The following is a 14212-nucleotide window of genomic DNA, read 5'->3' on the forward strand; positions in this document are numbered from 1 at the left end:
CTCCACAGTTATCTATTTCAAATGAAGGGAGTAGTAAAAACCGTTCATTTTAAGAACCACGAACAGGCTGTAGACAATAAATACCAGTGAAATATTTTACACACGGCCTTGTCTACCAACCTCGTTGTGAAATTCATATCTATTAGATAATCCCGCGTACATACAATACCATACAAAGCCTTGCCTAGCTCTATATTTTCCTACACAGTGGTAAAAATCCAGCTCTTTATCCAGATAATGCGGATGTATGAGGCATATTAAAGTGTGACAAGTTTGAAGGAAGTTATCGCGGAAGGTCGATATAATCGATGGACCTTCAAGGATGGACGACAGGGATCGAGTTCTGAGTTGTCTTAGGAAAGCTTCTGAGCTTTGGTGTAAAGGGCATCCACCGCCATGCCCATCTCCTGCACGAGCTCCAACGTGTTCTCGTACGTCTTGTCGGGGAAAGCGTCATCAAATACGATTAAAACACCCGAACCTTGGTCCAAGATACCTGACAAGGGAAACAAACAGAGGTGTGACTTTGTTCTTACCAGGGTGATAAATCATCATAGGGTTGAAGTGGTGTGTTGTAGGCCTACGCAAACCACCTAGTCTTTCTACAGCTTGTCTGTCGTCTTTCTAGTTATACGAATGTTCTCACCAGTAAGCAAGCGCGCAGCACGAAATTTTCCGAGTGTTTCTGGAACGCGAGAGCAAGGCAAGAGAAAATAAAACTTTTTTTTGCGCTTGCACTTGTACTGTAAGTACTGTGTGTTTCACCGATTCTCAATAGTGTGAAGCCTGATCTTGAGTACCAGTGAAAACTCGTCTTGACTACAAAAAAACATCTTTAAATGAAATATTTTACCATGCAGTTTTTTGTCCAAAATCATCTGAGATAGTTTCTTCTCGACAAGATCCTGAAATTTAAAAAGCAACAAAATCATCTAAGATTGCACTTCCATCCCCATGACAATTCCCAAACGGCGAGAGATCTCTGTTAGCAGTGACAATACACTCACCAGGGGAAGGTGGATTAGTCCTGCCACCCGCTCAATCTAGAGAAACAAACACACAGATAAGGCAACATTAATGTCTTGTCAGAAATCATACATCTACAGTGAAGTCCCGATATAACATTGTGGCAGAGGAAAGACAAAATCCATCGTTAAGTTGTTAAGATCAGAAAGCAAGTTGTCATATTTGATATTATTGTTGAGATTAGACAACAAATTGTCACATTTGATATTATTGTTGTGATCAGACAGCAAATTGTCATATTTGTTATTATTATTGAGATCAAACAGCAAGTTGTCAAATTTGATATTATTGTTGAGATCAGACATCAAGTTGAAATATTTGATATTAATGTTGAGATCAGAGAGCAAGTTGTCATATTTGATATTATTGTTGAGATCATACAGCAAATTGTCATATTTGATATTGTTGAAATCAGACAGCAAGTTGTCATGTTTGATATACAGTCTACCGTTTATCCGTATATTCCTGAGATCTGATCGAACCGGGCCTCGTTTGCATGCACTGAAATCGAAAGCCATCGAGCCTCAATAAAATATGTATTTATATGATATTATTAATCGAAAAATATTCTGGAAACAAGACAAATTAACCAGTGTAAATTCCACGAATACAAGGGATGGCGCCGAAAAGCTTCTTTTATAAATTCTTTTATAACATTCTTTCATATTCTCCGAGCCTCATTTTAAGACCAATTTTGTTAATGTTTTTCGATTTTTTAACACTTTTCTTAAACGTTTTGAGTACAGTACGTCAGCGCTAGCTATTAAAGCCGCAAATAACCAGTTTACTTCCGGAGGGCCCGACGGAAACCTCATCCGCTCTAAATTATCAGTCACATCCTCGAAGAAACTCTCAAAAAACACACTGCTTTTCAATTTTGAAATATTTTTCGCGTTTTCTGTTAAAAAAATCATCGGAGATTGTTACGTAATCGACCGGAAGTAAACTGGTGACAATGAGGCTTTAAATCACAAATGTTTGTGTCTGTCTGGGTCTAGTCCTGTATTTTTTATAGTTCCTTGGTCCTATAGCAAAGCAAAGGCGAACTAGAAACACATATTTTCAGCTTTAACATTTCAAAACTTTGATATGACTGTCTTCAGAAAACTGTTTCTCAGAAAACTTAAAACTTGAAATGGTGAATATATTGTCTTATTTTTCAAGACCACGTCCTACTTGTTTGTCCTCTATGACAAGAAGTTGGAACTTTTTATTCGGCCTACTGACCTCACATTTGCGCTCTTGTAGTCCTTGGTTTTATAGGTTTCCGAAAACACAGCAATCGTGCAAAGATAGTTAACATATTGTAATAACGCGGCCTTTTTAAATCGAGATAGTTTCATCTTAATACAACTAACCGAATTCAACTCTAACTCCAGGTTGGATACAACTAATTTAAAACTACATTTAACTATATACATAACTAAGTGAAGCAAGCGCACGTGCAAATATCTGAAGAATGTCCCTCGATGTTAGTATAATAGACAATGTCTCATACAATACTCATAACAACATTATTTTATCCGCGTACAATATGAGGTTTTGGGATGCATAGTTGGTTGATAGAAGATTAATCAGTAAGATCGCGACTTTCCTGGCTTATGACGGCTTGAACAAAATAGTATTTATACCCGAATCAAGGAGTTAAATCTTCGTACTTCTTATGAAATTATCTCATTCAATAAAGTAGTAAAGCCGTCCTACTTAGTGTGCATAGTAATGTGCACGTGATCCGTGGCTGTGAGCCTGCGGCCAACGGGTACCCGAGTCACCTTAATCTGTTAAGCGACGGTGCGAAGGTGGAACGTACAATAGCGGGAAGCAAGTGAGTTTCACACGCAACGACGATCATGGGTGTGGGGCTGACAGAAGCTGGGCTTGGGAGACTCGTTTGGTCCAGGCAGGTGGCTGGTGATTCGGCCATGGAGGCCCAGGCAGAGTTCCTGAAGCTTCTTGAAGACGCGACCGTACAAAACGGCATTACTCAAAGGGTGCAAAGGTACCAGTTAGCCGTGCAGGAGGCCAAGGTGAGACTGAGTCTTGCAGTCGCACCAGGAGTGGGGCTGATGCCGAGCGATCTGGTGATAAACACGCAAAGTGCCGTAGGCTAAAACAATAAGCTGCTGAAAGCCACGGACTGTAGGACCAGCCAGTTGGTGCTTTTAACACGGCCGACTGGGCGACCTAGGGTGTAACACGTTGCTAAGGACCACGATGTTCCAAGCAAAGACAAGGTGTCAAAAAAATTTGAGGGAGCACCCTCCTCGTAGCATCGCTCACAAAGAGGAAGAAAGAAAAGTGACCACACTGCTCTCAAGGCTGGGTTGTCGGCACTTTTTGTAGTACGGAATGGACCCAAACAATATCCCATTCAACGCGGGCCCTAGGTCAAACGGGAAAAGCTGATTCTTTCTAGACATTCTGCACGGCCCTTTCCAGGGCAAGTTTGACTACATCGTCCTAGTGTGTCCTACTGTTTACAACAAAACATGGACAGGGTCAGATCGGTCGAAATGTGGAATGTGAAAATGCCAAAAGACAGTGTGGATGATCTTCGAATTGACCTCATGTCTGAGTACATCATCATCAGCGAGCTTTGCACATTGTGTGGAAGCCTCTCTCTACGCTGCAGCCGTTTTATGGATATAGCCGTTTGGGCATTACATGTAGCACGTCATGTGAACATGCCAGCATCTAAAGACGCATCTAAAGGCGCATCCAAGTTTGGGGTATACCAACGTTTCATGTCTGTCTTAATGGAGTGAAGGTATACCATATGTCTCGCATCTGTCTAAATGGAATGAGAGCTAGGGCTATCGAAGTGAATCGTCAGTCGGAGCCCCCCACCTGTCTTCTCGGCACACACTTCAAATCGTCAGTCGGAGCTCCCCACCTGTCTTCTCGGCACACACTTCAAATCGTCAATCGGAGCCCCCCACCTGTCTTCTCGGCACACACTTCAAATCGTCAGTCGGAGCCCCCCACCTGTCTTCTCGGCACACACTTCAAATCGTCAATCGGAGCCCCCCATCTGTCTTCTCGGCACACACTTCAAATCGTCAATCGGAGCCTCCCAGGTACCACGTAGGCAAATGCCCTAGGAAGGCATGGAGAGGCCGCCTGACAGCCTCAGGCCGTTCCTCCCCCCAACCAACCACCCCCCCCCCCCCCCCCCCCCCGAGTTAGCTAGCTCGTTGAAATGTAGAAAACAAATTCTGTTTATAAAGGCTTGAACAAAAAGAAACAGCGCAAAATATTTTTTTGTTAAAACATTCTTTCTGTGGATATTTATTTACTCATTTATCATTTATTCTCCCATCGCTTCAGTGTGCCTATTTGATGCGGCTGTTCTAGAAATGCTGCTTTGTGGTACTTTAGGTGGTCATAAAAATCAATGTTTCGAACAGTGCTATTTTTGTGAGTTCACCGCTTCAATCGTGTTTAAGCGCTGGTTGTTGTCTAAATAGACTTCATGCAAACGAGGCCCGGTCCGATCAGATCTCATGAATATACGGATAAACGGTAGACTGATATCACTCACCTCCACCCTAGAGTATGGCTCAATGATCCTGAGTAGATTCTGGGACAACAAGTTGTCATAAAGTGCATCTAGATGAGTCTAAAGACAAAGGACACAGACAATAAGAAACGGAGCACATTAAACAACCATTTTAAGCGGCTATCTATTAAGAACAGTGTTTTTAATTTATCTATTAAGCGACCATCTATTAATAACACAACAGACTGTATTAATTATATCTGGAGTCTCAGGGCAGATCAATATGGAGATTAAGATAAACTTCATCTGAGTGACATGGCAGTATAATATTCAGTGCAATCCTATAGTTTTCACTTACCCTTATGATGGGGTCTTCTGTCAGCTCCTTTTTGTATGTTGCCAGTGCCTGGAAAATTCAACTTGCTATTTCAAATAGTCTCACTATGTTATTGATTATACAAGACAATACAAGGATCTATTTGCAAAACAACCTTAAAATATTCATCCATTATTAATTGAAGTCTAATACAAAAGGGTGGGTTGGCATGATTAAAGGAATGCCTAATACCTAATATGAGCTTTCATTGGAAAACAGAAATCACAGATAAATTTTCATTATTTTTTTGGACCTCTGCTTTATAAATTCAAACAATTAATTAAAAGTCAATTAATAGTTTCAACCCTCTCTGTGGCCATAGCCATACTGTAGCTTTGAGATTTTTCATGGGTGAGGGGAATGCTTCAGATTCCTTGTATTCCCTGGGGAAAGGTCACCATTGTTTTCGCTGTCCTGCTCTGGACTTACTAACATACATTTATTCCAATAAAGGTTGTCAGTGCAAATGGCAATTGGCAAGTGGCAGTTCTACGACCGAAAGTATCCATGCGTCTCAAAGGCTACCAATGCTTGACTCTGACATTGCTGGACTTTTTTTAACACCTTTAATTTTACGAATAATTAGTACCCAAAGTCATTTACCATTCGCCATTTGCACTGACAACCTTTTGTGAATTATCTGTACATATTCATGCCCGACTAGATGTCAATGTTATTAGGTTAAAAAAGAAATACTGTAGCTCCAAAACCAATAAAAATAAAAACATACCTGCTGGAATTCAGACAAGGATCGGTTGTGGCTTGCATTAGCTATGGTACGCATGGCAACCAACTGAAAGCCAAAATTAACAGACTCAGAACCAAATACAATGTCCAAGGACTAAACTTCATTCTCAGACTCAGTAATAAAGGAAGTACAAAAAAATTACAAAATATTTTTTTTAAGCTACAACTTTGCAATGTTTAAATCTTGCCATATTTTTTAAGCTCCAACTTTGCAATGTTTAAATCTTGCCATATTACACAAGCTATTTGTACAGTTGTACAGATTATCTAATCAAACTAATGTACTGTCACCACATACACAGACCCGTATGTGGATGGGCGATGACAAACGATAACCAATTTAACGCAACGACTTTAGTTCCGACTCTGACAAATCTTGATTGTGGCATTTTCAAGCTGTCGGCCATTACACTTAGAACCAAAGAATGCGTTTAGTCATGTGACCTACCACAGGTATACCACGTGTCGGTAGCCACAACGGCCCCTAAATGATAATACTTAAAGGATTTCGTTTAAAACTAGAATCATTCTGCAAGTTGTATACTGTATTGACTACATTAAAGTTCCAGTCAGTTCAATGTGTCCATGTCTTGTCCTTGAACATCCTAGTAATCTAGCTCAAGACGACACAAACTTGTAACAGGACAAGTAACGAACGTACTACTTGTCTTGATGTCTCCGCCCGCTGTCTCTTCGCATAGATGCCACAGTCCAAACGGTCTTCACATTCATGGTATGTACTAACCCATCACTGTTGACAAGCAACACCAAGTCCCTGACCATGAGATTCTCTTTCAGGGTCAACCACTTCTTTCTCTCCGTAAGTGTTGGGAGATATTCTCTTATCCAGCTCTTCCAGAACATGTTTGACATATGTTCTGCTTGCCTCCATTCATGACGTTAGTACAGGTCTTCTTTCCCGAACACGCCAGGTGGTAAAGTTGGAGTAGGTCGCAGGTGAAGTAGGTAATTCTGTGTTAACGCTTTTTGATCTGTGACATCATCACTACTCTTCGTGAACGGACGACTATTAATAATGTTAACAGCTTCCACGATCACAGTTCTAAGAACTTCGTCTGCCACCAATTGCTTCTTAAGTAACAACTTCACCACAGTTTTCTACATCTGCACCATTGGCTTCCAATCTCCGCCAAAGTGACTGGCTGCGACTCTGCACGCAAAAGTTGTGAATCTTCTGATTACTTGACTCGCTTATAGCCTCCTTTAACTCCTTCTCGGCACTCGTCAGGTTCCAACCATTGTCACAATAAATCTCTGCTGGACAACCGTGTATACTGGTAAATCTACACAAGGCATTTATCATTTAGTCAGTGTTCAATGAATGCATCACTTCGATGTGTAACGCTCTTGAATTGAAGCAGGTAAAGAGACATCCATACCTCTTGACAGTGAAACGTCCTTGTTTTACCTCCATAGGACCGAAAAAATCAATTCCCGTACCAGTAAATGGTGCGTCTTCAGGAATTACTCTACCTTCCAGGAGATTGGCCATAAATTGTTCTCTTGGCTTGGCACTTCCCTTATGGCAGTGCAAACTCACAACAAACTGCAGCTCTTACTTGGGCGATCCAGTATGTCTGTCTCAATGACGACAAAACACTTTCCTGTCCTAAGTGACCAACTTTCTCATGGCACTCCCTTATTATCAGACTGGTCTCTTGCTCGGTACTATCACTGGGTGCTGCATCTTGAAACTCAAGGGTGCCTTGTGGATACGACCTACAACATGCAGTACTCCATCTACCATTGCTGGGTGCAACTTACTTAACATTGATCCAGCTTTGTCTATTCTTCTTGCGAATAGCCTCTCTTCACTCTTTGACGCTGTGGTAGGCGTAGCATCTAACACCTCTGGGAACTCTGGTTGGACCTGTTTCCAACATCATTCTGATTGATATGGGTGTCATTATCAATATTTCTTCTAAATTATTCATCATAAAAAATCTGAGCATCAGCTTTTACTTCTTCTTCTTCTAATACCAACATGAAAACACACGAACTTGATGCATGTGTCGTCATAGCATTGTTTACATTTTGGAATTAACTCAGTTTTATTCGCAGTTCCCTGGCAAATCTCCTCATGGCTCCAAGGCAACCAGCTCTCGACCTATTTAAATGGGTAATTTTCAATTCTTCTTCGTTTACTGGTGGGATGGGAGCTCCAACTTCTTCCAAATCTTCTCTGTGCGTTTGACACAACACTGAAACCTTGAGTGAAAACTGCCACCATGTACGCAGACCATGTACGCATGACAAACGCTCCCAATTTAACACAACGACTTTAATTCTAATGTTGACCAGCACACTGACTCACAAAGGTACACTTAAAAATTAATTGCAGCATTTTCAAGCTGTCGGCCATTACACTTAGAACCAAAGAACATTTTATTTACAAACAACAACTAAATTGCAACCACCTTCAAAATGATCATGACACAGATTTTTAAAGATAAAGCTTGGAGTGTTTTCAAATCATCCTTGGTACAAAACCACAGCAAGGTTTAGAATCAAAAGCAGCAAGTAAAAAGGATATTTACAGTACCTGTGGTCCTGAGTATCGTAGGGCAAGCTTGCGACTTATGATGGACTGAACATCATCAGGACTGAGAAAATACATACAGTATAAGAGTTTTAGAGGAAACTGTAGTCAGATTAATAAATATAAGAGTTTTAGAGGATACTGTAGTCAGAATCATAAATATAAGAGTTTTAGAGGATACTGTAGTCAGAATCATAAATATAAGAGTTTTAGAGGATACTGTAGTCAGAATAAAAAATATAAGAGTGTTAGAGGACACTGTAGTCAAAATAATAAATATAAGAGTGTTAGAGGATACTGTAGTCAAAATAAATATAAGAATGTTAGAGGATACTGAAAGGCATGAACAATTACGATGCATTTCAAGCGTTAGCTCTCAGGGCAAAAGATATTACAACTAGTGTGTTTGGTTTTATAGTATAGTATGCAAAATAGTGGGTTGACAGATACTGCACATTTAAGCCATCAAAGCGACAATAGGCTATTAATTGTGTACAGTATTAGAATAAATAACTCATTTTAGAGGTCTTATGTTTACCCTTTAAAAAAACGCTGCCCCTCTCCCTCGTTTCTACAATTTTGGATTTGCCCTTATTGGCCCCTATGGTGTAATTACCTGTTTAGCATAATTTTACACAGCAGCATATACTTGAGGGCGGCCATTGCCTTGGGGCTGTCGATGGAATCCATTCCCTACAAAACAAATCCATCATTAAGAGTACACCTCTTAAAGAGAACGTGACACGAAATTCTCCTTTGCTTATTTTGACAAATTGACTAGTTAGTATAGTAGCATAATATCCCAACAATAATTCCTCCAATTTTGGATACTTGGTTTAAACAGAAACCTGATTTATGATCCTTCTAAAATGAGCAATTTTGGTAAATTTCGCATGAAACCGGCGACATCCAAATATCTAATTTGCATATCACTTGTGACACCAAGAGTTGTACAAGTGGGTGATAAACATTAGATGAAAGGCTTGTTTTTTTTTTTTTGGAAATTATACATTTATCATGGATAACCTGTTCTCCTAAATGATCAATATACAGTACTAACTATGTAGCACTTCATTAATTACCTCAAAAGCTTCATAAAAGTAAGAGTAAGCAGTCTTGAAGTCCTTCTCCTCAGCATGTAGTATGCCAGATTGCAAGTCTAATGCTGCTTGGAGTTTAGGTGGACAATAAATGCCATTAGCGGTGGTTCTTGCTGATGTCAGCGCTGCCCTAAATACCAAAGAGACAATATAACAATAAGATGGTATGACTTGTAAAACTACAGACAAGCTGTAGATAACTAGGTGGTCTGTGTAGGCGTGGTGGGATCAAGGATCAGCTCTTTTGCTCTGACAAAAGACTCATGCCCAAAACATCAGCAAAACTAATCTGTACAACAGACATTTCAATCTTGTGTTGATTTTTTACACTGTATTACATATGTAAGACTGATCCACACATTAACGAACACAAATACAGAACACAAATACAAATACAAGCCCTTTTTTCTACCTTAATAAAGGTTATTCAAGTGTGGTAAAGAGAGATGCCTGGTCCCCAATGTAGAGAGGTTTATCGCTAGTTTGCACCTCTGAAGGAAATCCCAAGTTGATCTGATCAGATTGAATCAACCTTGAGAATTGAAACCTGTACCACTAGAATATTGTCCCAGTGTTATATTACTTACATGCATGGACAAGAAGTTAATCTGGCTATTTATTTCCTATGTCACAAATTCCTTTTTCTCATTTTTTTTGTACTGACTGAGGGAATGCCCACCTTGACTTGGGAATGTTAGAGAGCTCATGGTACACTTTACTCTCCAACAACTGAACTTCAACGAGTAGCACTTTGTCATCAAGCTTTTTTAACTCCTTCAAAAGTTTAGATCCTACAAACATACAAGTCATTTTATAAAGCACAAAAAACTTTAAGGTTGTCTCTTTTCATCTCCCAGTTTTTAGTACTATTCTCAATACATATTAATATGAGACATTAAAACTACAATATAGTATCTATTTTAAGTGCCCCTTTAAGCCAAGCAAAAATTACAATATTCTGACAACTCTAATTTCAATACTTGTAGTTGACTATGTCAAATCTCAAATACATATGTTGAGGATTATATGTAAAAGCATGACATACCTGTATGGAGGGCTTCTGTGTATTGCTTGGTATCCAAATACAGCCCTACTAGCCTAGCCTGGGAGAAAGCAAAGCAATAGTGTCAAGGTAATACTGGAAAGACTACAGGCAGGATTAAGATAGTTAAGATAGGTTACGGGTTTGTGTGGCACTGTGTTAAGAAAAATTAACAAAAAAACAAGGATGAAATTTTACATTGTATTCTCTTCACTAATAAGAAGTTATTTAACACATTTTTTTTACTTGGACATGACTGGACTCATTGATAGGGATGATATGCATAGCTTTTTTAGAAAAAAATGCCCAAGAAAACATCAGATTCAGGCAAGGTTTTGTGATAAGATTACTTTGATGGTGAATATACAGGAAAAGTACCAAAAGTGGGTTTGACACTGCTGCTTTGAATTTATAAAGGCAAATATTTTTATAGAATTTGGGCTCCCTGTGGTTTCCCTAATAATTTTAACATAAGAATTATCTGTTAGAATATCAGCCATAACTTAAAGGAGGCTTGTTTGTATATCAAGCAGAATTTGCCTACACTGTTGTATGCACCTAAGCTTGCAAAAAATGCATTGTTCTCAGGCAGTGAGGCAAGCATGATTTTTAGGGTGTGTTGGTTAACACATTGACCCCTGAACCGGCCTGTACCAGCTTTGGGAAGTACCCACAACCCAAAAAATTCATAAATTCAAAATAAACACAACAAGATGAAGATACTCAGGCATCAGTCTAAGGGATAAATGGTCTTGCAGATATGCATCCAACCAAGGTGTTGGCATCTACTCTTAAGCCAAATAATAGCACAGGTTCTTTGACAAATCTCAAATCGAACAAGGAGAGAAAAGCAGAATCACCCCTCTCAATAAAACGCTCAAAATACCACACAAGGGAGAGAGATCAGCAAACACAGCTCAAGACACAAATAGATACCTTTATTCTGATCCTCCAGGTACATTTCCTTGGCCTCAAAACACAATGCCCATTCCTTGAAGGATTGTACAACCACGAAAATATGTTTACGTATTGCAAAGCATTCTGGGAGATACAGGGGAAAATTCACGAGGGGAGGGCCAGTCAACACTCCTCTCCCCAAAGTCAGATGGTTTTTTATAAGTCTTTTCACCCCGAAGCCAAACGAATCAATTCCAGGTCATACAGACCCAGAATAGCAGTGTAAACAATTTTGCAATCAATTTGGTTTCAGAAAAGACACCATTTAGGAGAGCTGTGGTGATTCATTAGAAAATTATTTTCTCATCCGGGCAAAGCCAAACAAGAAAAAATCATCATGAATCCACCTTTGCTTGCAAATATCCATAAGCAAGGCACTCAATTATGCCCCAAAAGACTTCATGATGTCCTGAGACACTCTCCTAATATGCTCATAGCTGTATTTTTGATGAAAAATACAAGCAACCATCAACTTGTGCTGGCTTCAGCACATCGACGAGGGATTAAAAGTGGGGACCGCAAAGCACTGTTGGAAAGCTTGGATACCGCTGACTAGGTGCAGCTGTGTTTGACTTTGACGGGCTGTATAAAACTCAGAATAGGGGGGGAGGTATCTGTTTTCAGTCTGTTTTTTGTAAATTCAGCTCCAAAAAAGCCAGGAGTCAATGGGTTAAGATCGGTATTGTGAACTCGCCCGTCTGTTCTTTTTGCGAGGCTGAAGACGAGACTCTAGAACATCTTTTTTGCCATTTGTGCGCCTTTCTTGAAGTCATAAAATGGATGGAACAGTGTCATTTATGCTCTGATGATTTCTTGTTAGCAGATCAGTATATTCTTTTTGGTCTCTGGGATTCTGGTATAAATGATTTCATGATCATTAACCATCTAATACTTATAGCAAAGCAATGCATATACTTTTGTAGAAAAAAGAAAATACTTCCAATGTTCAATTTTTCAGATCACCAGTTTATAGAGTGCACAAAATTGAAAGTCATATCAGTAAACAGAAAAATAATGTAATAACCCACTTGAAAAAGTGGGAGAAACTGGCCTCTTGTGAAAGGGAAGAAGAAAGTGTAATGTATCTGTAAAGTAATGATACTGTAAGTTGTAATGTTTAATGTGAATTGTAAATGGAATGTTAAAAAGAGAAATACAGAGTGATATAAAAGAAGAAAAAAGGATGAAATTTTATGTTGAACACCTTCCTTGTTTTGCTAATCTTTTGGGAATGAGTGCTTTGTCACAGCAAAAAGGCTTAAACACGAACGTGCACTATAAAAGGGACTTGACTTAGGCAAGCTGTCACTAGTCACTTCACTGAGTGCAGAGCTCCGTAGAGAAAAGCCAGAAAGCTGTCATAGAGTTCAAAATTGTCCAAAAACGCACCACTGAAGTTAACACAGTCTACTCAAAAACCTTTTCTTGTAACAGATTGAAAAATAGTGGGGATAAGATAGGTTTTGAAGTGATGAATTTTCAAATACGTTGGCGCACCTGAATGATGCCATTTCAAATGAGCAAGTGTGCTGTGTTTTTTAATTTAATTTTTCAATTCAAACGAGTGCGTGCTGTGTTTGATTTCTCAATGACAATTTTTGTTCTTGTTTTTGTAGAGAATTGACTCCAAACACTTTCCCGGATATGTCTTAAAGTTCTTTAACATTCTCTTGTACTTTGAAGTTGTCGTAGTTTGTCGTAACCCTTTTTACTTTTTCCTATGTTTTCTTCTGGCCGTTTCAGAGGTCCACACTAAATGAAGTCTTGTTGTGAATGACGACGACCTGCGTGAGAGCTTGCGAAAAAGAGGGTGGAGCTATCCCTTTTATAGCGTGCGTTCGTGTTTAATGCCAGAAAAGCCACGGAAGCTCCTAATTTTTTACCAGCGACCCATTGGGCACTGTTCAACAAAAGGCTTTTACAATAGTATCAGAAATGGCAAATCGCTTATATTAACAACTATTAGCTTATGCCCACCTCAAGAGCTTGTCTAAGGAATGTCCTTTTTTCTTGTTTTGACCAATTAATACACTCTTTGCATAGATCGACCTGAAACAGCATTCAAAACACACTGTGAGGCACACATCTAAAACAGACCTCAAAAACTTAACAGATGTTGTAGGGTTCCACAGTAACCAATACTGAATATAGAAGACATAAACAGAAAAAAGTCCACCTCCATGCCAGTTGTTGACTCCATATCCAGAAAGAGATCTACCAGGGTACGGACAAGTTTGGCAGCTTTTGCCTTTGACACCATCTGGAGAAATGGCCTGATGAATTTGATAAGTCCCCCAAGCTCTGAAGTAATAAGAAGTTATCACACATAGAACAGGCTCATTATTACAGTATAGAAAGAGTTACATCACGGAAATAACTTCTTTAGTAGTAAGGACGATATTTTTCTTTTAAAAAATTTAAGATCATTTCAATCATTTATACTTAACACAATAGCAGGCTATCAAGTCTTACCTTCCGCTTCTCCTTTCCTCGACAAGAGAGAGGCAAGCGCAAGTATGGACTGTTCTTTTGACTTAATTCCCTCTTCGTCTTCGGGACCTACATCTCGCTTTACTGTCAGGGAAAACAAGAAAAGCCGGCAAGACAGACAATCAAACACGCTAGTGTATTAGGCTAGCGTGACAGCATGAAAGAAAGGCAAATACATATTTAAAATAGTAGAGGATAATAAAGAAAGCGACCCAGGCAATAGTTTAGATGTAGAACTATAGATAAATACATACCAATAGCGTGTAAAAGTCCTATCGCCTCGTCTGGGGAGGATGATTGTATTTCTAGCGCTCTCTCTAGTTCGGTCGCCATCTTGAATCTGCTAAAGTTCCCATGAGCCTTCTGTGGTAAAAGTGCAAGTCATCTCGTGCCTAGTCTCTCTCGTAAAAGAAAT

The 14212-nt window shown here is 39.4% G+C and overlaps 1 protein-coding gene across 1 annotated transcript; it reads right to left on the reverse strand.

The window, feature by feature from the left end:
- Nucleotides 1–120: 120 nt before the first annotated feature.
- On the reverse strand, nucleotides 121–14212 carry LOC5502529 (26S proteasome non-ATPase regulatory subunit 11A). The gene is made up of 15 exons (XM_032370790.2): nucleotides 14052–14212; nucleotides 13780–13881; nucleotides 13484–13608; nucleotides 13285–13356; nucleotides 10354–10411; nucleotides 9988–10099; nucleotides 9291–9438; nucleotides 8825–8901; nucleotides 8212–8272; nucleotides 5632–5694; nucleotides 4884–4931; nucleotides 4568–4645; nucleotides 1008–1043; nucleotides 854–905; nucleotides 121–496 (listed from the first exon to the last, which is right to left on the reverse strand). The coding sequence occupies exons 1-15, from the start codon at nucleotides 14128–14130 to the stop codon at nucleotides 354–356; spliced, it is 1254 nt and encodes a 417-aa protein (XP_032226681.1). The 5' UTR covers nucleotides 14131–14212; the 3' UTR covers nucleotides 121–353.

Source organism: Nematostella vectensis, chromosome 2, assembly GCF_932526225.1.
Source record: "Nematostella vectensis chromosome 2, jaNemVect1.1, whole genome shotgun sequence".
In the NCBI taxonomy this organism is placed as follows: domain Eukaryota; kingdom Metazoa; phylum Cnidaria; class Anthozoa; order Actiniaria; family Edwardsiidae; genus Nematostella; species Nematostella vectensis.

Bases quoted from the DNA above. Each gene is read 5' to 3' on its own strand.
- LOC5502529 (XM_032370790.2), bottom strand. From the start codon at position 14,130: ATGGCGACCGAACTAGAGAGAGCGCTAGAAATACAATCATCCTCCCCA. The intron at 13,882-14,051 runs GTATGTATTTAT...TTTCCCTGACAG, and splicing joins AGGACTTTTACACGCTATTG to TAAAGCGAGATGTAGGTCCC. The intron at 4,932-5,631 runs GTATGTTTTTAT...TGAATTTTCCAG, and splicing joins CCTTGTCTGAATTCCAGCAG to GCACTGGCAACATACAAAAA.